The sequence below is a fragment of the Prunus mume genome, linkage group LG5 (assembly GCF_029339155.1).
Source record: "Prunus mume cultivar Tortuosa linkage group LG5, ASM2933915v1, whole genome shotgun sequence".
Taxonomy (NCBI): Eukaryota; Viridiplantae; Streptophyta; class Magnoliopsida; order Rosales; family Rosaceae; genus Prunus; species Prunus mume.
The window spans coordinates 20,562,185-20,586,427 of record NC_142702.1 but is presented as its reverse complement, the minus strand read 5'-3'; the positions used below and the strand labels follow the sequence as shown (position 1 = coordinate 20,586,427).

Below are 24,243 nucleotides of genomic sequence, written 5' to 3'. Positions count from 1 at the left end.
TACCAAGTTATCGCTTGAATGGATTTGTCTGACTTTGATTTCTTGACTCTTCTGAAGCTCATGCGTGTAGAAAAACTTCGGTGATATGTGCTTGGTCCTGTCACCCTTGATGTACCCTTGATGTATACTCATACAGGATAGTTGGAGTGTCCGTTGCTGAGGGTAGGGCACATGTGCTTCGGATGTGATAGATTACTACCTTAACCAAACGCATTCTCGACTGGCTCCATGGAGGGCAAGTATTTCCGAGTGATTGGAAGATGTGGCTACCAATGTTTGCTTTGTTGGGCGCCATGAGATTGCAGTCCCTCCACATGTAAACACATATCCAATTTGTGAGCGTCCTTGATGTGGATCAGAGAGGTATCCTGCATCAGCATATCCAACAGATACTGGAATAGAATAAGCCCATGTTTGTTGTTCCATGAAGATATCGTAAAATATGTTTGATGCTGGTCCAGTGTCGGCTTGTTGGAGCAGAGCTATATCTTGCTAACAAATTTACTGAAAATGCTATGTCAGGTTTGGTACATTGTGCTAAGTACATTAAAGTACTTATTGCACTAAGATATGGTACTTCTGGACCAAGGACCATTTCATCATCCCCTTTTGGACGATATGGATCTTTCTTAGTGTCAAGTGACCGAACGACCATTAGAGTGCTAAGTGGATGGGCTTTATCCATGCCAAACCGCTTTAATATATTTTCGGTATAATTTGATTGATGCACCAAAATTTCATTAGCACTGTGCTCAATCTGTAAGCCAAGACAATATTTTGTCTTTCCAAGGTCTTTCATCTCAAACTCACGTTTGAGATAATCAGCAGTCTTTTGGAACTCTTCAGGAGTTCCAATTAGATTCATGTCGTCGACATATACTGCCACTATCGCAAATCCAGACTCTAATTTCTTAATAACACACATGGGCAAATAGGATCATTTGTGTATCCTTCCTTTAGTAAATACTTGCTGAGACGATTGTACCACATTCGCCCAAATTGTTTTAACCCATATAATGATCTCCACAATTTAATTGAGAATATGGCCCGTGGTTTATTCCTGGTTGCTTCAGGCAGCTTAAGTCCTTTTGGGACTTTCATGTATATGTCTGTATCCAACTCCCCATACAGATATGTGGTAATGACATCCATAAGTCTCATTTCAAGTTTTTCTGAAACCGCCAAGCTTATCAAGTAATGGAACGTAATTGTGTCCATTACGGAAGAGTATGTTTTCACATAATCAATCTTAGGCCTTTGTGAAAAACCTTGCGCAATAAGTTGCGCTTTATACCTCGCGATCTCATTTCTCTCATTGCGCTTTCTTGTAAATACCCACTTGTAACCTACAGAGTTCACATTGGGTGGAGTTGGAACAATAGGTCCAAAAACATTCCTTTTTTCCAAAGAATCTAATTCTGTCTGGATTGCATCTTTCCACTTAGGCCAATCTTGTCTCTGTGTGCATTCATCAATAAAGCACGGCTCAATATCATCATCTTTTATGATCTCAGTAGCCACTGAGAATGCAAATATATCATCGACGATCATCTCATTTCTATTCCACAATTCATTGGTGGATGTATAATTTATGGAGATTTCTTGACTTTCAGGTACAGCTGCCACTTCAGGGCCACTTGTCTCACCAAGGAAATTTTCCTTTTCAGGAAGTACCTGTCCCTCTTGGGGGGGCATTTGAATCATGGATTGTGGGCTCTCTATTTAATTCATTTGGATTCATTTTGGCCATCAACTTCCTCTTTCGAGGAACTAAGTCCTTTGAGCCAGTGGTCTGCCACGCTTGAGCGTGCAACAGATGAGCCATTTGCAGCCACATTGCTTAGTCCATTATGAACATCAATCCTTGCAGGTAGGGCCGGATCCACATAGGGGCTAGAGGGGTCAATTGACCCCTGCAAGCACGAAATCCACCATTAAAGGAGAAGATGTTGACCCCTGCAAATTGCCCCTAAATGCTTGATGAAATGCTCCAGAGGGCATAGCACACTCTTTCGAGGAACTGAGTCATTTGAGCCTAGTGGTCTGCCACGCTTCAGGTGTGCAATAGTGAGCCATTTGCTGCCACATTGCTTTGTCCATTATGAACATCAATCCTTGCATGCAAGGCCGGATCCACATATGGGCTAGAGGGGTCAATTGACCCCTGCAAGCCCGGAATCCACCATTAGAGGAGAAGATGTTGACCCTTGCAAATTGCCCCTAAACTACTTGATGAAATGCTCCAGAGGGCACAAAACACTCTTTCGAGGAACTGAGTCCTTTGAGCCTAGTGGTCTGCCACGCTTCAGGCGTGCAACAGATGAGCCATTTGCTGCCACATTGCTTTGTCCATTATGAACATCAATCCTTGCAGGCAGGGGCGGATCCACATACGGGCTAGAGGGGTCAATTGACCCCTGCAAGCCCGGAATCCACCATTAGAGGAGAAGATCTTGACCCCTGCAAATTGCCCCTAAACTACTTGATGAAATGCTCCAGAGGGCACAGCACAGCAGGCAGATTACCTTTTACTTTCATTTTTATTTTTATATTACTCCATTTACTTAAGTTTATAATGTAAATAAGGAAGTACCCCCCATTTGGATTCAAATAAAAATAATAAAAAATCAAATTCCAACCAAATCAAAATATGAAAATTCGGTTTTAGTGCAAAATACGATTTATGCTTAAAATGATGGCTCATTAAGTCAATATATACTTCATATTAAAATCCCATAAAATCAAAATTTCTTATTTGATGTGTAAGGAATAAAAGCCGCCAAAAATTATCTTGAGAAAATGATTATTTTGAAAAACCATTTTTCATACTTAGCCAATATTTTTACTTAAAACAATTTTTCATGTATGATATGAATGCATGAAGGAACTTAAGGTCAATCTAGGTAAAAAGCTTTAGATGTTCAATTCACAAAGAGTTTTACAATAATAACCTAACTCTTACGTATTGAAGAAATATTTACTTGAATAAGCTCCCTAAGACAGTACTCATAAAGGTCCAAAGTTTGAGAGCTAGAACCCTTAAGAAATGCAGATAAAGCCCCAAATCAAAACTACTACAGACCTAAAAAATGACGTAAATGCCCTAAAATGAGCAGCATTGCACTAAGATATGCCAGTTCTTATGTCGAATAAGAAAAGACGCCTTGGGAGGCGATAAGGATTGCACTAATTTTTTTGTTTATTATCACATTTTTAGAGATATTATTGGTGTATTACAATGTGTGTTTATTTTTTGAAGTTGATGCAGTTCTCTTTGATAATGAACATGAGTATGTTGTATGGGTTTATCTATTAACTATGAATTAGAGTATTATTGTTTCATTTCAACGGGTCTATTTTGCATAGAATTTTTTTTAACCTTTTACACGTTGACCCCCGGAATGGAAATTCCTGATCCGCCACTGACTTGCAAGTGCATTTGCAGCTAGGCTATGTGATTTTGTCACCTTTGTTACATCATTAAATGCATCTGGCATCTGATTTGCAATACATTGTAGGTGAACGATCCCTCTCACTTCGTTTTCGCATTGAGCGGTACGAGGATCGAGATGAGACAAAGTGAGTACATCCCACGATAATTCACGTCGTTCTTCAGGAATGAGTTTGCCTTGTTGTTCTTTAGGAACATATTTTTTTCTCCCCCTAATAGTGAGAAATTTGTCTCATCAAAATGACAATCCGCAAACCGTGCGGTACAGATATCACCCGTTAGGGGCTCCAGATATCTGATGATAGATGGTGAATCAAAACTAACATAAATTTCCAATCTGCGTTGAGGGCCCATCTTAGTACGTTGCGGTGGTGTAATAAGCACATATACCGCACAACCAAAAACTCTTAAATGTGAAATGTTTGGTTGATTACCCAACATAAGTTGTATTGGAGAATATTGATTGTTGGCAACGGGCCTCAACCGCACAAGTGATGCTGCATGTAAAATGGCATATCCCCAAGCAGAAACTGGCAACTTTGTCTTCATTAGCAAAGTGCGAGCTATCAATTGAAGACGCTTAATTAAAGCTTCTGCCCAGCCATTTTGAGTATGAACATGAGGAACAAGATGTTCAATGTCAATGCCTAGTGACATGCAGTAGTCATCAAAAGTCTGAGATGTAAATTCACCAGCATTATCGAGTCTGATTGACTTAATGGGATAATCTGGGAATTGGGCTCGTAATTTAATTATATGAGCCAAGAGTCTAGCAAATGCCATATTCCGAGTGGACAATAGGCAAACATGTAACCATCGGGTAGATGCATCTACCAATACCATAAAGTACCGAGATGGTCCACAAGGAGGATGAATAGGCCCAAAAATGTCCCCTTGGATTCTCTGTAAAAATGATGGGGATTCAACATCAACCTTTGGTTGTGATGGTCTGATCACTAACTTCCCTTGTGAACAAGCTTGGCAAGAGCTATCACTTGATAACATAATGTGTTTTGTTAACAAGGGATGTCCTTTAGAGTTGGTGATGATCCTACGCATCATGGTGGATCCAGGATGACCCAACCGGTCATGCCAAAGCTTAAAAGTATTTGAGTCAATGGACTTCTGGTCCATGACACTATGTGCCTCAATTGTCCATATGGTTGTATAGTACAACCTTGATGAGAGCACACAAAGCTTCTCCAATATACGCTTCTAGGTATCACTGGAGGTAATGCAAAGATATTCCATGTTTTCTCATTCTTTGTTTCAACATGGTAGCCATTCAAACGTATATCTTTGAAACTCAACAGATTCCTTCTGGAGTTAGATGAATACAAGGCATCTTGAATGGACAGTATTGTTCCATTTGGTAACATAACTTGGGCTATTCCTGAGCCTTCAATCAAATCTGTAGGACCTGATATGGTTGTTACCTTTGCTTTTGTAAGCATCAAGTTTGAGAAATACTTTCGATCTCGAAGGATCGTATGAGTAGTCGCACTGTCTGCGAGACAAATATCTTTGCTAGAGCTCTTGCTTTGGGAGCATCCATAATTTATATCCATGCCTTCAAATAAATAAAATAAGTTGGATTAATAAACAATTATTCAATATAAAGAAAAACATTGCCACTTTTATTGGATTGAAAATTAAAAATAGTACTTCAGATAATACAATGGTGCATTTAGTCTAATTCGGACCCATAAACTTTATTCCCTCTTTCAATTACAAAAATCGGAAATATCCAGATGCGTCATGTCTAACAGGCGCAATATTTCCGATGAGCCATCTGTGGCTAGCGGATCTGTTATAACATGATCAATGTAATTTTTCTTCACTTTCCTGTTCTTAAGTGGAGATTGATAAAGATCCCCCAAATGGTCCGGCGTACAACATGTATGCGCCCAATGTCCCTATATGTGACAAGCACCTTCAATATTTCTAGGCACATGGCTTTTCCCCTTAATCCAGGATGCATTTTTGCCGCTCGTGGATGGATTGCCCTTTGGACCCAAGCCATATGAATGGGCACCACAATTTGCAATAATATCTTAAGGGTTGTCCATTTAATTGTTGGAACTTCAGGTTCTCAATACTGTTAGATTTTGAACTTCAGGCCAAAATCACATATTCTCATAGTATGGACATTTTTATAATTTCCTGTACATATTTCGGGACTTCAGCTTAATATATTTTTGAACTTCATGCCAAAAATATCTTGCATATTTTACCCGAAACTTCTGGCTCGGGATCTGGGATATTAAACCATTTATTAATAGGAACTTCAGGCCCCATAATTGTTTGAGGAACTTCAGACCCTCATTTTTCATGTATATTAACTGATGAAAATAAAGTGCTATAAATAAATTTTACTGGTATGAATGATAAACTCGCACCATACTTTAAATGAAAGTAAACGTGTGATAAAGTAAATCCATAAAGTAAATTGCTTGATGTATGAGGGTTAATTCCGCATCATACTTTAAATAAAAGTAAATGTGCGATAAAGTAAATGTCTGGTATGGGCACTAATTCTACTCCATACTTTTAAATAAAAAGTAAAGGCAATTGTGTGGAGGATAAACCCGCACCACACTTTAAATAAATGTTGTTGTATGGGTAATAAACCTGCACCATACAATAAATAAAAACCAACACTAAATATAGGAGGTGAAAACCGCCCATAGGTTGGGATAAAACCACCACTAAAAATATAGGAGGTGAAAACCGTCCATAGTAAATGTGGGGATAAAAACCACCACTAAAAATATATTATATTTTGTGGGCAATATAACTGCACCACTATTCAAGATATAATAGACGGGTTTTAAGATCACACCATCATTTTATTATGATAATTTATGTTACAACATGATGGGTAATGAAAATTACACCACCATAAAATAACAGGATGGGGTATAAAACCGCACCATTCCAAATTACATTACAAAAAAATAAATTAAACAAACATGGATGAAACAACATAAAAATTGTGAGAACACAAAAAAGAAAGTTTGCATGTCGTCATAGTAGTAAAGTGAGAGGAGATATATGACAGAGAGAAAAAAGAGAAATAACCATATAATGTTGAGCTGAGAAAATTTTGAAGTAAGTAGGAGAGACTATCGTGTTGATAAAATAGTCAGAGTATGGGAAGTACCACTAAATATTGGGAGTGGAATTATATTTACTCTTTGTGGTGTTTACACTGACAAAAATTTCTTCTTCTGATAGAACTCTTCTAAGATTGAGCTCTCACACTCTCAAATTTCTCACACACTTTCTCTCTCCTTAATTTCTCTGAATCGGTTTGTGTCAATTACAACTGAGGGGGAAGCCTATTTATAGGCAATTAGAATGGCCTCCTGTGAATGCATCTTCAAGATTTTACCCCAACATCATAATTCATCTTTTGACTATCATTTTCTTTATCTTCTTTGTGTGGGCTCCACAATACTCTTTACAACAATACATTCAATTTTAAAATATATGTATGTCAGATTTTATTGATGTAAAACTTATGATATTTACCAGTGGAGAGTCATTTACCAGTGTCCAGATCTCTTCATTCAAGTCTAGGACATTAAATTACAATTCACGGCCTAAGGAATACATGGAAAAAGCTTCTATTGCTTCTTATCAATACTTTGCCAATACTCATTTTCCCAAGCTTCCACTTGCCTAGTTGAGTTAGCCTTTCTCTCAAGTAAATCGCGGAGAGCCAGAGGATCATATGGAGGAGGCAGAGTGCATGGGAGCTCATCACTTGGAGACTTCACCATAGACTCCACCATGAACTTCTTCCATGTACCAGTTGCAGGGCATGCCATTTTTTCTGAGCACAGTTCCACTGCATTGGGAGGTATAGTTGGTTTGAATTTCAAGAGCTTTGCATATTCATTTAGCACATGAAACATGTAATCATACACATAGTCCATCTTTAGATCTTCTTGTATGAAGTTGCTCGCAGCCTCCCCAATCGCCTTCACCTGTCATATTCACAAGATACCAAATGTCAATCAATTGAATGTGCGGTTGACATTCACAGTCTAACAAAATAACATGTCATATACTGTTCAACACCAAACAAAAATAAAAAATCTGCATACGGCTAAAGTTATAACCTTGTCTTTGTGATTATTGCCCCATTCCACAGCAAACTTGAGAGAAGTGCACTTGCTGTTGTCCCTAATAGGCCAAAAGTGCTGCAATGGCTCCATGCCCCTTGTGAAGAAATCGTAATAGCGAGGCCTTACATACAAGGTCATAGAATCACATGCCAGGATGTATTTTTCACTTACAGACCATGCATTTCCTTCTATATAAATTTTGTACCTGCAAAAAACCAAATCTCTATACATAAAGAAAACAAAGGAAATTGACCCAAAAAAACAAAACAAAAAAAAAAAAAAAAAAAACAAAGGAAATTTTAAATTTGTAAAATGTAATTTCAAAAACAAAACAAAATTGCAAAAATTACCTGTGCTTGCACTGGTTTTCTAGGTTTGAATCCTTGAACCCATGTTTTGATTCTTGCTTCCAATTCTGGAAATAGAAGATCAAAACATTGCACAAATGAATACATAAAAAGATTGCATTTTATACATAATAATAGTTAGAGAAGTTGATGCACCTGAATATATAGGTGTGTGTTCCAGTCATTTTTGTCCGAGACATTGCATTTGAGAAGGTCCATTCTGGCTCGAGCCACAGTTGGGTTACCTTTCCAGTAAGCATAGGGCACCCTGTCTTCCCACTTTGTTCTTTTATTGCCTTCTTTTATGATTTGCAATAGGCTTCCCCATGGTTTTATATTGGTCTCAGGCCTACCAAAATTAAAATTAGCCCATCTACAAATTTCATTAATAAAATTAATTTCTCCTCTGAAATCTCTTTTTTTTTTTTTTCGGTCACCCAATTCAAATGTTTGGGCCAAAGTTGGTGGAGTTTGGGCAAAAGTTGGTGGAGATGAAAAGGGTTTTGGGCCACACATCTTGTACAAAAATTTATGGGCCAGAGTTTTTAATTCTCCTCTTTTCAAATGGGTATAGAACCATAATTCATATGTAATACATGATTCCTAACGTAAACAAAGTAACAAAAACAAAGGGCATTTCACATGTATGAGCAAGACAAAAGCAAATATTTACCAGCCCCAAAAAGACCAATCTGGGAACACAATATCCAAGCTCCCCTCGTCCCCGCAATAATGAAACGATGGCGGCGGGTTAGCATTCGGACCCCGAAACTTCTTTGATGGGATGACGGGCAGATCACCACAGCTAAAAATGAGCTCCAAGTCAGGCAATCTACCGGGGTACACCCTTAGAAGCTGCAAAATGCCCCATAACGTAAACATATCCCTACTTTGAACGGATTGTCTATACTTCTCTATGTAAGCCTTACCATCCACAATAAAGAGCTTAAAATTCGCAGTCATGTGGGCCCGCTCTATCATGTCCCTTGTGATTCCTGTCTCTTTCCATGGCCGTAGATCTTCGTGGATCCATCGGAAGTATGATGGGCATGTGAGATTGGATGGACGGCTAGGATTTGCAGGGTCATGTGTGTTAGGGTAGGTTCTTGGACAATCTTGTGTCACATTAATTCCTTCGATACACTGCAGTGGGAATTCAGGTCTCTTGGGTGTACTTGTGTTTGTGGTTGTTGTGATTGATTTCTTAGAATAAGCACCTGAATATATAAACTAAGAGAGAAAAATATGAATCGTATACGTTAGTATCAAAGGAGAGATTTTGATACAAAGAACTTTTCTATGCAATGCAAAGCTAGATATGACTTGTACTTCAATAAATTTTCTTTGTATTTCTTTTCTGATAACTAATATTTTGTTTCTTAGTAATATCAGTTTAGTATACACATTCCTAGGCAATTCTCACTTAACTAGTTGCTCACATACCCCATACTTGTCACGAAAATTTGACTCTCGCTCTCCCTCGTATCTAATGCAAGCACGCTCTCCTTCAACCTAAAAGAAAACCATCTGACCACCGATCTAATAGAGGTGGAACTAAGAGACATAAGTTTCACCCTAGTTAAAGAGATCGTGAACTAGGTGACTAGTAAACCCCTTTCAAATATTTCTAGTTTTTGAAATCTTGGTCCTATTAGTTTTACTCTGAAAAAAACAAAACGAAACACACACACAAAAACACTATGACAGAAGATAGAATGCCTATGTTATAACTTTATATATAGCTAGCACGATTGGAGTTCATGGCACTTACAGCATCGATCCAGCCTGCAGTTACCAACGCAGCAACAAAGAAGTTCAACAACAATAACAAGCAGATTAGAGTAGTTGTTGCAGTTCTCAATGGCCTCCAACTTGTTCCTACAAAATGCCTATGCAATCCAGTCCCATCCAAGAAATCACACAAATGCTTCGCATCGTTCCTTTTCATGTTTATGCTTCAAAGTTCTCTTCCAAGAGACCTTGAGATGAGATAGCCCTGCTGTCCTGTCCTGTAATGCTTTCTATGCTGTATACTCAGTCTTTGTGGACTTCAACCAAACGTCCTTGGCTTTATATATATAAGGGTCCTCGGCTTCCTAAAATTTCGACAACAACAAAATCCCTGAGTTATTTTATCCCTACCCCAAAAAAATAAAGGTTAATAAAGTTGACTAAATTTTGGTTATGTTCCCATGATACAACTACAACAAAAACGCTATTTACAGAAAATATATACACTATTTTTCAAAAAGGTACATCATTTATTTTAAAAATAGGTATAATATTTTTACCAATCATAATAGGTACCTAATATACAATGTACCTACATGTAAGTAATGTACCTATAAATATATATATATATATATATATACATTCTTTTTATTTATAAGATAATAAGTAATTTTTCGTTCATAAAAAATTAAATAATTAGGTACATTATATTGTCAAATCCATTAGTAGGATCCTAAATCAGGATCCTATTTCGATGATCCCGAACCCGATTCAGAATCAGGATCCTATTTTGGCGACCCCGACTACGAATGGGTCTTTGAAGTTAGGCATTCGTGTTTGAAAGGCTTTAGTTCACGTTTTTTTCCACCGTTTGCTCCATTTTCGCATGAATGATTCCATAATGCAAGAAGAGAAAAAGTGTCCAAGTCTAGGTCTTGACCTAACGAGGAGCCAAATTGGCCAAGGGTTGCGTTTTTTGGACGAAACTGGTATAACATTCAATCAGAGCACTCAAGGCAGTGCCAAATTACAACAGAGCAAGAGTCCAGTGCACGGGGGACTACAGCAGAAACTGATAAAAGTAAAAACATCAAACAGAACACGACTACAAAGTGGAATGTAAAAATAAAAAATAAGTTGCTTCAGAAATCCCATAAAGCGTCCAGAACATTCCAGCATTGCTCAAATGGAAAATTTAATTCTTTTGACAAATTCAATCGTGTTCATATACTTGAATGTATTTAAAATAAAATATTTTTAAAAAAGGTCAAAATATGGTTACCGTGACAAATTACTCGATTTACTCAAACATGTTGCAATGACTACAATTTGAACTTCAAGTAGAAAACTAATTATTCACATCGTTTACTTTGACTTAGTTACTCTCTAGCTTTTATTTATTTATTTATATTTATTATACTTTCACTTTGTTTCAGAGCTCTTAAGTCATACGGATGTTGAGAGAGAGAGAGAGAGAGAGAGACTGAGACAGAGACAGAGACAGAAGGATGATCAATTGAATACTGTAAAAGAGGGGACACGGTTAAAGTGATTGTTGCAGAGAAATAAGGTTGAGTTGTAACGTGCATGCTTAAAGGGGAAGGGAAAACGATGTGAAGAGCTGATGAATTGCTTGCTTCCATTCAAATAATCGATCACCATGTTTATGCAATATGCTTGCTTTCTAACGTGAATTAAAGAAGATGAAGGAAAAACGTGAATTGGGTTTTACCCTTTTTAATGCGACTCTTTTACGATTAAGCTTTCATGATTCACAATCTGACTAAGGGCTCGTTGTAGAGTGATTAAAGTGATTATATGAAAAAGCATGTGGAAGTGCTCTCATAATTAGACTTGCCAGCAAGTGAAACCCACATCACTTTTGTGAGTTATTGCTAATGGGTGAAACTTCTGTACAGCGTACAGTCTAGATAGGTAGGGACTGAGGATGAAATTTGGCTCACGGCCACAACAATTGCCTTGTGGGACGGATTATTTGCTTAATAGCATGTGAACGGATTGAGTTCTTAAGACTTATGAAGTTCAGAGTAAGTAGTACGTAACCTGCAAAATAATTAATTGAATTCAATGTGAGTAAAGCATGTGGCAAGCAGGCCACAGATACTCCGTTAGCGCAGTGTGTAAAATTCGTTGCTTCCTTTGATTGATCCCGTAGGAACTCACAATTGGAGACAAAGAACCAATCTTCTGGGTGCGCATTATTAGTCCCAGAATTCAGAATAATATATCTTTAATCAATATTAACAACCCAATGCAGGCAAAGAAAAATATATTTTCTGATTCAAGCTCTCCATAATATTCGTATCGTTCGTCTAACTTTTCTTGTATGTTCATATACCATCCTAGTAACACTTCCACTTGAAGTTTTCCTATCAACAACAACATGAGTTAAAACCAGAGGATCAAACCTTCATCCAGGGTGGCACTAAAAGTTTGCTCGAAAAAAACCGTGCAGCTGCTGCTAGTTAGCAAACTGAACCGAAACATTTACTGTGAATCTCCTACCAGCTTGTTTCATGAAGAGATGATATGCTAAAAGGTGCATTTACAGCATTGACAGCCGACAGGTGAAGCAATGCACGTTCCCTTGTTAGACCAACACAGACCCTTCCCTTTATATTATATTCTTGAAGCTGGCAGAACTGTCCTTGTCGAACCACATAGATATACTGAAAAGCTCTAAATAATTAGTGCAAAGTATTACTCGATTACCATATTAATTTCACAATGAAGATCATAATATGCAGAGACCAGAGTATTCACTCTGAGTATCCACTGGCCTCACTATATCATGGCAGAGAATGCCTCAAAATGTGGGAGTTTCAGAGGCCAATTACTAAAGCTTCTTTTTAGAATTTTTGAGGTTAAATTGAATTCCTGCGCCATTTCCTGCATAAGGTAACCAGGTGAAATTAGCTAATAGATGAAAAGTCATATCCAGTTGACACCTTGCCACTAGTTAATTAAGAACCAGTAGTTACATAACTAATCCATAAATTTTGTACCAGCAGATGTTGAGCAGAAGCTAAATCTACAGATATCTGATACTACACAAGACACTGATTGTACTAAAAAAATGCAACGAAAAAGCTTTCATTTACACATCAAACCACAATCCCTACACATAGTTTTGAAGCACTTTTTGTCAATCAAAGCACAAAGACCTCTTATACTTCCAAAATTAAACCACTGCACAACTTAGCGGGTGCATAATTTACTGTCATGACTCTAGTCATCATATTGTAAACCAAAGCAGTCTCGGAATGCTGAAATTCCTTTGGTGGCATTGGAGCTGCCCATATTAGTGGCTGCCAGTAGCAATAGTATATGCATTTATAATAACCATCTCTAATGCAATATCACAGAGTACACACTTCACAAACCTGGTTCACTTGAAAGGGACTCATTAGCTTATTTGACAACGGTAGAATGCGATCATGCAGTGCTTGTTTCAAGCGATCAACCACAAGAACCATTTCAGAGCCGTGAGGCGATTGTCCAACAGTAATGGAAGAAAGGTAAACAGGTTGCAGAAAGAATGAAAGCAGAGCTCCTGAAATAAGAATATGTATGACCTCATCAACTAACTTATAACTAGTAATGCCCACGTAACCAAGTACAACCAATATAATCATGAAGATTAGTCAAACTGGCTCAGTCTAGGTACACCATCAAACATTCAAGGATGCCCGACCAAAAGAAGCCAGGTATGTATTTAGACCAGAGTTTCCCTGAATGAAGCCCTATCTTGTTTACATGATAGATCATACAAACCTTGAACTCCAACTACATTCGAACCTCTTGTCAGAGCAACTAACCGATAAAGTCGTATCAGACCAGGCTTTCTTTGAAGCCAAGTTGTGAAGCATACCAAAATAAGGTAACACATAGATGCACATGACTCAAATCTCATGTCAAGAGTAATGATTCTTTTCTCAAAAAGAAGCTGCCAACACTACTAGAAAAATATTCAACCCACCACATTAAGTAAAAATGAAACATAAATTTTTAGAAATATAGAACAAAGAAGGGGACAAGTAAAAATCATTAATGTATTTGGCAAGCCTCTTGATTTATTGAAACATTAAGCCCCAGTGAACTTGGAGATGCACCCCACCTGCAAAAAATTATAATCGCAGTATTGGTTTGTCTTTAGATATAAAGATCAAGGAGGGGAAAAAGAAAAAAGGACTCTCTTTTCTTGGAAGCAATAACACATGGTAGTTGTGATTACAAGTGTAATTGACCCTTCCTCAGTTTGTATTTTCTTGGCCAAATTAGGGTCAATTCAAAAAGCAAGTTTTTGGCATCAATTTGCTTTGTGTGCTTCCATTGCTATCACTTTGAAAAACTGAAAGACACTATCTGTGCATAGAAGAACAGTGCCAGAGAAGCAAGTATAAAAACCTCACTAAAAATATAAGTAAATATAGAACAAATCTCCCCCCCAAAAAAAATTGGTACTTTTCAACTAAGACACATAATTTGCTAAACAAATAATCTAATGAAATGAATATATAGCAACAAATAAAAACCTCAGTAAAGCGTATAATCTCGGGTGGGAATCATTGACGACATCACTGTTGGAGCTCAAGAGTGAACGCCCAAGACATTTGGTCCCAGTTCCCAACGCGACAACTTCCAATTCTGAACAATTGAAAGTGTTAAGAACACTGTTTGCTTTCCAGGAAAGTGCAGGAAAATCAAATTTAGAAAATAAAAAACGAAGGAAAGTAGGACCAAGACGGTGACTTCGAATATTCTCGTACAGCATTATTATTTTCAGATTTTATTGGTATATTGGCGTATGTCAGATTTTATTGTGTTATTTTTTATCACTTATCTCTGAAAAATTCTTAATGTAAAACTCATGAAATACATTGAAACAAACCATCAGAGTGATATTTACCAGTCTAGGACATATAAATTTATAAGTCATGGCCTATGGAACCCATGGTAAAAAAAAAACGCTCCTATTGCTTTTTTTCAATACTTTGCCAATATTCATTTTCCCAAGCTTCCACTTGCCTAGTTGAGTTAGCCTTTCTCTCAAGAAAATCGCGGAGAGCCAGAGGATCATACGGAGGAGGCAGAGTGCATGGGAGCTCATCACTTGGAGACTCCACCATAGACTCCACCATGAACTTTTTAAATGTACCAGTTGCAGGGCATGCCATTTTTTCTGAGCACAGTTCCACTGCATTGGGAGGTATAGTTGGTTTGAATTTCAAGAGCTTCGCATATTCATTTAGCACATGAAACATGTAATCATACACATAGTCCATCTTTAGATCTTCTTGTATGAAGTTGCTCGCAGCCTCCCCAATCACCTTCGCCTGCCATATTCACAATATATCAAATGTTAATAATTTGAATGTGCGATTGAAATTCACAGTCTAACAACATAACATGTCACACTATTCAACAAAAAAATAAAAATAAAAAATCAGCATACGGCTGAAGTTCTAACCTTGTCTTTGTGATTATTGCCCCATTCCACAGCAAACTTGAGAGAAGTGCACTTGTTGTTGTCCCTAATAGGCCAAAAGTGCTGCAATGGCTCCATGCCTCGAATGAAGAAATCGTGATAGCGAGGCCTTACATACAAGGCCATAGAATCACATGCCATGATGTATTTTTCACTTACAGACCATGCCCATCCTTCTATATAAATTTTGTACCTGTAAAACCAAATCTCTATACATAAACAAAGAAAACAAAGGAAATTTTAAATTTGTAAAATGTAATTTCAAAAACAAAGACAAAAAAAATTGCAAAAGCTACCTGTGTTTACACTGGTTTTCTAGGTTTGAATCCTTGTACCCTTGTTTAGATTCTTGCTCCCAATCCTGGAAATAGAAGATCAAAGAATTGCACAAATGAATACATAAAAGATTGCATTTTATACATAATAATAGTTAGAGAAGTTGATGCACCTGAATATATAGGCGTGTGTTCCAGTCATTTTTGTCCGAGACATTGCATTTGAGAAGGTCCATTCTGGTTCGAGCCACATTTGGGTTACCTTTCCAGTAAGCATAGGGCACCCTGTCTTCCCACTTTGTTCTTTTATTGCCTTCTTTTATGCTTGGCAATAGACTTCTCCATGGTTTTATATTGGTCTCAACCCTACCAAAATTAAAATTAGCCCATCTACAAATTTCATTAATAAAATTAATTTATCCTCTAAAATCTCTTCTTTTTTTCTTTTTTTTTTGGTCACCCAATTCAAATGTTTGGGCCAAAGTTGGTGGAGATGAAAAGAGTTTTAGGCCATACATCTCATATAAACAATTTATGGGCCAGAGTTTTTAATTATTTGCTTTTCAAATGGGCAAGAAATTGGGAATTGATTGAACCCAAATTCATATGTAAGAAATGATTCCTAAAGTAAACAAAGAAACAAAAATAAAGGGCATTTCACATGCAAACATAACATGCATAAGACAGAAGCAAATATTTACCAGCCCCAAAAAGTCCAATCTGGGAACACAATATCCAAGCTCCCCTCGTCCGCGCAGTATCGAAACAATGGCGGCGGGCTAGCATTCGGGCCCCGAAAGTCCTTTGATGGGATGACGGGCTGATCACCACAGTTAAACATGAGCTCCAAATCAGGCAATCTACCGGGGTACACTCTTAGAAGCTGCAAAATGCCCCATAACGTAAACATATCCCTAGTTTGAAAGGATTGGCTATACTTCTCTATGTAAGCCTTGCCGTCCACGATCAAGAGCCTAAAATGCGCGATTTTGCGGGCCCGCTCTATCATGTCCCTCATGATTCCTGTCTCTTTCCATGGCCGTAGATCTTCGTGGATCCATCGGAAGTATGATGGGCATGTGAGATTGGATGGACGGCTAGGATTTGCGGGGTTGTGTGTGGTAGGGTAGGTTCTTGGACAACTTTGTGTCACATTAATTCCTTCGGTACACTGTAGTGGGAATTCAGGTCTCTTGGGTGTGCTTGTGTTTGTGGTTGTTGTGATTGATTTCTTAAAATAAGCGCCTGAAAATATAAACTAAGAGAGAAAAACATGAATTGTATACGTTAGTATCAAAGGAGAATTTTGATACAAAGAAATTTTCTATGCAATGCAAAGCTATGTATGACTTGTACTTCAATAAATTTTCTTTTTATTCCTTTTCTGATAAATAATATTTCGTTTCTTTGTAATATCAATTTAGTATATACATTCTTAGGCAATTCTCACTTAATTAGTTGCTCACATACCATACTTGTCACGAAAATTTGACTCTCGCTCTCCCTCGTATCTAAGGCAGGCACACTCTCCTTCGAGCTAAAAGAAAACAGTCTGACCACCGATCTAATAGAGGTGGAACTAAGAGACCTAAGTTTCACCTTAGAGAGATCGTGAACAAGGTGACTGGTAAACCCCATTCAAATGTCTCTAGTTTTTGAAATCTTGGTCCTATTAGTTTTACTCTAAAAAAAATAAAACAAAACACATACACAAAAACACTATGACAGAAGATAGAACGCCTATGTTAGAACTTTATATATAGCTAGCACGATTGGAGTTCATGGAACTTACAGCATCGATCCAGCCTGCAGATTCCAACGCAGCAACAAAGAAGATCAACAACAAAAACAAGAAGATTATAGTTGTTGCAGTTCTCTTCTTCAATGGCCTCCAACTTGTTCCTACAAAATGCCTATGCAATCCAGTCCCATCCAAGAAATCACACAAATGCTTCGCATTGTTCCTTTTCATGTTTATGCTTCAAAGTTCTCTTCCAGAGAGACCTTGAGATGAGATAGCCCTGCTGTCCTGTCCTGTAATGCTTTCTATGCTGTGTACTCAGTCTATGTGGACTTCAACCAAACGTCCTTGGCTTGCTAGCTTCTTCTATATATAAAGGGTCCGTTAGATATAGGCCCTTGTAATTCTTATATCCTAAACATATACGCATTCATATCTAAATTTCTGTCTAAAACCTAATTTTAAAATATTTTGCCATACAACTACAACAAAAAAGCTATTTACAAAAAATATATACACTATTTTTTAAAAAGGTACATCATTTATTTTTAAAATAGTATATTATTTTTACCAATCATAATAGGTACCTAATATACAATGTACCTACATGTAAATAATGCACCTATTATACAATGTACCATTCATAATAGGTACGTTAGTTTGTAGTAGATGTGTTATTTACAAAAAGATCCTAGGAACATTAAAAAATTGTTATATTATTTTCCATAAAATATATTTATTTATTTTTATATATATACATTCTTTTTATATGAGATAATAATTAATTTTTCGTTCATAAAAAATTAAATAGTTAGGTACATTATATTGTCAAATCCATTGGTATGTTTAATCATAAAAGGTAAGTAGAAAATTTTCTTAAATAACTAACATTGTTTTAATTAAAGAAAATAACATCCTGGTTCTTAACATCTTTAGGTATTTTTAAATCTAAAAAGTAAAATAAATCAGATTTTCAACTTGATTAAGTAACTTGTTGAGTTGGATTCTAGTTATGGGTTTTTAACTATAAAAATTGAATTTTATTTATAGATAAAGAAGGTGGTGGGTTGGATGTAAGAGAAAATTAATTTAAAGAGGTTAAGCCAGATTTAATAAAATCCCTAAAAGGTAATTTTCTCTCGTCCGGTATCTGGATTTTATGTTGTCAAACTATCAATTTAGATAATACATTCAAATACGAGTTGGCATCATTAAATGGTTCTCATTAATGGTTTTATACCATAACATGTTAGATTAAAGATTTACGTGTATATGTTGCGTGTGTGATGTTGGCGTGACTTGTGGACCATTGACTTACTTTTCTTTCACACCAAGAATTCCTATTATAATTGTAATTGATTTACTTTAATTCATGATTTCCTACTGTAAATAGAAATATGAATTTATTATTTACTTGCCCATTAAAGTTCCGTTGTATTATAAATATAACCTCCTACAATGAGAAGAATACAAAGAAAATTCCCACAAACAAATATTCTCATATTAGGTTTCCTATTTTAGCATGGTATCGGAGCGGCAATCTTGGAATTGCTAACTCTAGTTTCAAACCCCCGTCGCTATGAGAGTTGATGATTTTTTCAACCCTCATGGAGGTAGCACCACCCACTCATTCTCTCATTCTCAACCAACCATAGCTGAGTTGAGTGCCCAGGATGGCTCGGCTACTACAAATGCGGACTTTTACCTGAACTGATCCTGAATTAGGATCCTATTTTGACGACCCGACTACAACGACAACAACAACCCAACCCGACTCGATGATTACCCGACCCGAATTTGTCTCTGATTTAGACCAAAATCCCAACCGATTCCAATTTCAGGTCTTAACCAAGGCTCAGATCCTGATCCGGATTCCTACTAAACTTGTATCCTATGCATCTTCTGCTGCAGAGATTATGACTTCTCGACTAATGACCCCGACACTTGGACGAGATTGCACATATTGTGGTAATCCAAGACACACTCATGAGACTTGTTTTAAATTGCATGGCTACCCCGAATGGTAGGCTACTCTCAAAGATCGAACACAATGTGATACATCCAGTATACTTCGGATAAGAGTGATTCCATTAGCTGGACAATTGATTCCAGTGCAACCGATCATATGATGTTTGATCTTGATGATTTTATGAATACTACAGAACCCTGACGAACTTGTATTGCTAATGTCAATGGAGTTACTTATCCTGTAACAGGGGCACTGTTGCACTATCGTCCTCTCTCTCACTGTCTAATACTTTACTTATTCCATATTTATTGAATAAATTGATGTCCGTTAGTCAGTTTATTGAACAATTAAATTGTTGTGTACTCATTTACCCAAGTTTTTATTTGCTTCAGGATATTCACACTAAGGAGATTCTTGGTCTTGGTACTAAGAGAGGAAGGCTATATTATGTAGATGACTTTAGTCCCGACATGGCTAACAGTGTGATGCATCCCTCTAATAGCAAACAAAAGCAAATCTTTTTGTGGCACCATCGATTGGGATATCCATCTTTTAGTTAGTTGGGCGGCAAAATATATTTCCACATTGCACCAACAATAAAAATATGGATTTCTCTGTAGGCTCATCTTTTGAGGGGTGAAAATCTCACATCGAAAATCCACACTCCTATAAAGGTGTTTATAAACAAAACACTATGACGGTTTGGTAAGTGTGGTTAACGTTGGAGAGTTGGGTTAATGGGTTTGGCTATAGGCTCGGCTTTGATTAATAATTATTATATTAATCAAAGACTAAGGCCTTGGGCCTCTTGGGATCTGAGGAAATTTAATTAAGACACCCAGAGTAATTACCCGTACAAAGAATTTAGCACTTTCATGTTTAATACACATAACAAAAGTTTCAATAAGACACACAAAATTAAAATATTATACAAATAATCCTTACATATTACTGAATAAAACTAATATATAGTGACCTAACTTTTAAGTTTTAAAAAGGTCCTATTTTTTATTATAAAAAAATAGTATAGCAGGTCGGCTTTACTCGTAATTTAAATAAATAAAAAAGTATAGCGGGCTATACTTATTTTGACACATGGGCGCATAGTCGCAAAAGGGTCCTCTTCTTTACGTGTATAAATAGTAACTTCGTTTTCCTATGTTTTTGGGTAAAAATAGTATAGTCGGGCAACTGTACTCGGTTTTTATTGTTTTTTTTTCTCTAAATCGTATAGCCTCGATCGTTTTCCAAAAAATAAAAATAAAAATATATAAGGGACATATAGGCACCAAATCAAAAGGGACTGAATCACCATTTTGCAATTGTGTGCTTCCATTGCTATCACTTTGCTTACTATAAACTTGAGTAAGACACTGAATCTGTGCATAGAAGAACCTAGTGCCAGAGAAGCCAAGTATACCAATAAGCACCATACACTAAAAATATAAGGTAGAGATAAAGTTAACAAATGCAAATTCCCCCTAAAAAATTGGTACCTTTCAACTAAGCACACATAATTTGGATGCATTTCATGCCACATGAAGCATAGCACTCGTAAATTAGCAAATTTTTATTTATTAAAATCTTGTATTAGCAGCTAAACAAATTAAATTTGCTAATGAAATGAATATATAACAACAAATAAAAACCTCAGTAAAGATCTTCGAGCTATAATCTCGGCGTGGGAATCATTGACGACATCACCGTTGGAGCTCAAGAGTGAACGCCCAAGACATTTGGTCCCACTTCCCAACGCGACAACTTCCAATTCTGAACAATTGAAAGTGTTAAAGAACACTGTTTGCTTTTCCAGGAAAGTGCAGGAAAATCAAGTTTAGAAAAGAAAAAACGAAGGAAAGTAGGACCTTGAGAAGGAGAGGAAACGAGGAAAGCAGCCAAGACGGTGACTTCGCGACCCTGAGGCTTGCCTTTCTTGGGAAGAGAGTTGTAGAGTGAGAACACCTTGTCCGAGACCTTCTCGCCCTACTCTATTTTTTAAGAAGAAGAAGGAGCAGACGACGGGGTTTCAAAGCAGGACGGCGACGCCATGCTGTAGAAAATGGTGGTATGGGGTGAGCGTGAGTGAGAGAAGAGAGGCTCCCACCTCCGATTTCTGGTCATTCGGACCACTACGTGGTTGGATTTGGATTGGGTGGTCTTCCAATTCATTTTTTGGGTCTAGAATTGGGCCAATCTTGTGCACCCAAGAAGAAATGAAAGGAGCCCAATTTCACCATTTTCCATAACAAGACTGACCCAAGCATAAAGATACCAACTACAAAATGATTGAATGGAGATTTCAACTTAAGACCTATTTTAATATTAATAAATTATCACTAGATCAAGAGAGTTGATATTGAATATAGAGCTCGTTTGGGAGGAGTGCTTTTGGAGCAGCGAAAAAGAGCTTCTAAATGGGTGAAAGTGCTTATGTCTTTTAAAAATGGTGTTTGGCAAAAATTGCAAAAGCGTTTTGGGTGAAATCCAAAGGGAGTTGGAGTGGTTTTGGAAGAAGTACTTGAGAGGTGCTTCTTCTTAAAAGTGCTGCAGGACAAAAACAAGGGAAGCACTTGGCTCCCTTTAATGAAACTTTTAAAATGCCGAAAATACCCATATATATATTTTTTTTTAATGCCAAAATACCCTTTCTTTCTTCTTTTTTTTCCTCTCTTTTTCTCTCATATTAAAACCAAAACACTACATGTGAAAAGGCCAACAGATGCCAAAACACCCCTGTAAAACCTTAAGCTTCTATTAATCCGTCATTATCTTTACATTTCATAACTTTTTTAAGTCATGTTTTTATTTTGGGATCTTGGGAATTTTTATTTCCTATGTTTATTATAATATTTTGGGAAAACACTTTTAAATGTGACATCCAAACGACAAACTATTTTTTTTTTTGTAGAAGCAATACTAGCATAAGCGCTTTAGAAAGAAGCACTCCCAAACGAGCTCTGTCTCACTTGTAAATGCTTATGTGAGAAGCACTTTTACTCGTAAGGGGTTTTTAGTTCGCTAAAAGATTTCCCGGCCATTCTGCACAATAAAATCTCATGCAATTTACATAAATGGCCTCCGGCCTTCAAATGCTTCTAGCAGAACTGCTTTTAAAATAACTTAATGCATTAAACATGCATATAACAATTTCAAAATCTACTCACGCGCACCTTCACTCACTTAGTCCCCAGGACAAGCCTCAATTCAACCAAGTTTTGGGACCAACAACGAGGCCCAAACCAAACTCAATAAGACCACCTAAGTGGGGTCTAATCTGTGGCTGCACCTAGTAACTTCAGGCTACGTACCCTACTAAGGGATCAAGCCACACGTAGCTCTTTCATATCTATCCTGGCTACTAATATCAAATAAACCATTACCACCACACAAATACATACATTCTAATATTTATCCATCACAACCCATCAGTCACAATCACAGTATCACCCTTCATACGCCCGTCAAGCTATTTGAAGATATGCTCCTCTAAGGTCATTTCTAGCGGTCATCTCTCCAAAAGTGGTCGGATCCTTATTGTAACAGTGGAAAGACGGTAATACACCTAATTTGAGTCACTTTTGTTCTTGGACATACCCCAAAAACTGGCGGAAGTGGCCGGAATCGCGATCGCAAATCGGCCGAATTTCAATCAGATCGAGCTACTTAGCCTCAAAATTTATGAAATCCTACCCAACCATCAGCTAGAGCATGCAAGGGATGAATTTATACCTTGATTGCCACTTCATTCAGCGGTTTGAAGTATCATTTATCCTCCTACTCGAGCACTTCTCAATCCCCTCTTTAGTATGAATAATGCTATTTGAAGATCAATAATGCTATTTGTGCCATATCTACTAACTCATATAGGACCCACCTGTATTAGAAAAACAATCAATAAGATAGTCAGTAAAGATTGTGCAAATAGTAGCACTCTTATGTGGGATCTCTTAGGGCTCATTTGTGAGTGCTTCTTCTTGAAGCGCTTATGCTAGTAGTGCTTATGTCAAAGACATTTTTACAAAGAAGTAGTTTGTCGTTTGGATGTCACATTTAAAAGTGTTTTTACACTATATAAAAGTGCTTTTGATATTTTGTTGAATGTTTGGCTGACACAGTAAAAGTGCTTTTAAAAGTACTTAAAAAAATGTAAAGAATCTCAAAATATTATAATAAATGTAGGAAATATAAAAAAAGAGGAAAAAAAAAGAAAGAAAGGAAGGGTATTTTGGCATTTTAAAAATTAAATATGGGTATTTTCGGCATTTTAAAAGTTTCATTAAAGAGAGCCAAATGCTTCTCTTGTTTTTATCCTGCAACGCTTTTAAGAAGAAGCACATCTCAAGTGCTTCTTCCAAAACCACTCCAAGTGCTTTTGGATCTTCCCACCATTTTACCTTTCACCCATTTAGAAGCGCTTTTTGCTGATCCAAAAGCACTCCAAAACGAGCCCTAGTCCATATTCATAGCGGTTTTGTTCTTGTTTGTAGGATTTTCAATCCTCTCGCAATTCAGAATTGTCTCATGAAGAAGTAGGCAAGTAGCTAATAGGTGCTCATCTACAAAAAATCAATAATGATTGGAAAGTGGAGAATACTATTTGCTTGTGCTTTTACCCCTAGCGGTGTTTCATTATCATATAAGATCTTGATTCTAGATTAAATAGATTGATTAGTACTGGTAAAGGCTGATTAAAATTTAAATTAATAGAAAGTGAATTATGAGGTGTAAAGTCTCTCATACCTTGGGAATAAAGGCAACATGAAATGAAAGTCCCCAACATTATTATTGTTGATACCCATTAAATTAATTATAAAAACTGAGACTAAAAGACACCAGTTGAGATATTTAGCAAGATACCAACACAAAGCAATGCTCAACATCTCAATATATACCAACACAAATAAAAAATTTTAATAAAAAGAGAAAAAAAAAAAAGGAGATACTTAATTATATATTCATTTTTAGCATTAGTGATATAGATAAACTCTATACCATTTAATTTTTGTAAACAAACCCAAAAAATAACAACTGATCTTATTAAATTTAATTTTGATTATTAAATCACTTTGATTTCCTATTGAGTGTTT

The 24,243-nt window shown here is 36.8% G+C and overlaps 3 protein-coding genes across 3 annotated transcripts; all 3 read right to left on the bottom strand.

Moving 5' to 3' along the window:
* Positions 1–6,277: 6,277 nt before the first annotated feature.
* Positions 6,278–9,996, bottom strand: LOC103331895 (uncharacterized). The gene is made up of 6 exons (XM_008234573.3): positions 9,703–9,996; positions 8,605–9,161; positions 8,088–8,280; positions 7,935–7,999; positions 7,579–7,789; positions 6,278–7,443 (listed from the first exon to the last, which is right to left on the bottom strand). The coding sequence occupies exons 1-6, from the start codon at positions 9,877–9,879 to the stop codon at positions 7,081–7,083; spliced, it is 1,566 nt and encodes a 521-aa protein (XP_008232795.2). The 5' UTR covers positions 9,880–9,996; the 3' UTR covers positions 6,278–7,080.
* Positions 9,997–12,467: 2,471 nt separating this feature from the next.
* On the bottom strand, positions 12,468–21,427 carry LOC103331894 (tRNA-specific adenosine deaminase TAD1). The gene is given in 9 exon segments (XM_089052396.1): positions 12,468–12,572; positions 12,689–12,730; positions 12,902–12,991; positions 13,067–13,236; positions 13,458–13,476; positions 13,478–13,524; positions 20,436–20,551; positions 20,806–20,926; positions 21,022–21,427. Coding segments are annotated over 9 exon segments (1,014 nt in total). The 5' UTR covers positions 21,326–21,427.
* On the bottom strand, positions 14,574–17,558 carry LOC103331924 (uncharacterized). The gene is made up of 6 exons (XM_016794458.2): positions 17,239–17,558; positions 16,148–16,704; positions 15,620–15,812; positions 15,468–15,532; positions 15,154–15,364; positions 14,574–15,019 (listed from the first exon to the last, which is right to left on the bottom strand). Exons 1-6 carry the CDS (start codon positions 17,416–17,418, stop codon positions 14,657–14,659), a joined length of 1,569 nt encoding a protein of 522 aa, XP_016649944.2. The 5' UTR covers positions 17,419–17,558; the 3' UTR covers positions 14,574–14,656.
* Positions 21,428–24,243: the final 2,816 nt, after the last annotated feature.

Bases quoted from the DNA above. Each gene is read 5' to 3' on its own strand.
- LOC103331895 (XM_008234573.3), bottom strand. From the start codon at position 9,879: ATGAAAAGGAACGATGCGAAGCATTTGTGTGATTTCTTGGATGGGACT. The intron at 8,281-8,604 runs GTAAATATTTGC...TAATTTTGGTAG, and splicing joins GATTGGTCTTTTTGGGGCTG to GCCTGAGACCAATATAAAAC. The intron at 7,790-7,934 runs GTAATTTTTGCA...GGTTTTTTGCAG, and splicing joins GAAAACCAGTGCAAGCACAG to GTACAAAATTTATATAGAAG.
- LOC103331924 (XM_016794458.2), bottom strand. From the start codon at position 17,418: ATGAAAAGGAACAATGCGAAGCATTTGTGTGATTTCTTGGATGGGACT. The intron at 16,705-17,238 runs GTAAGTTCCATG...TTTCTCTCTTAG, and splicing joins CTGCAGGCTGGATCGATGCT to TTTATATTTTCAGGCGCTTA. The intron at 15,813-16,147 runs GTAAATATTTGC...TAATTTTGGTAG, and splicing joins GATTGGACTTTTTGGGGCTG to GGTTGAGACCAATATAAAAC.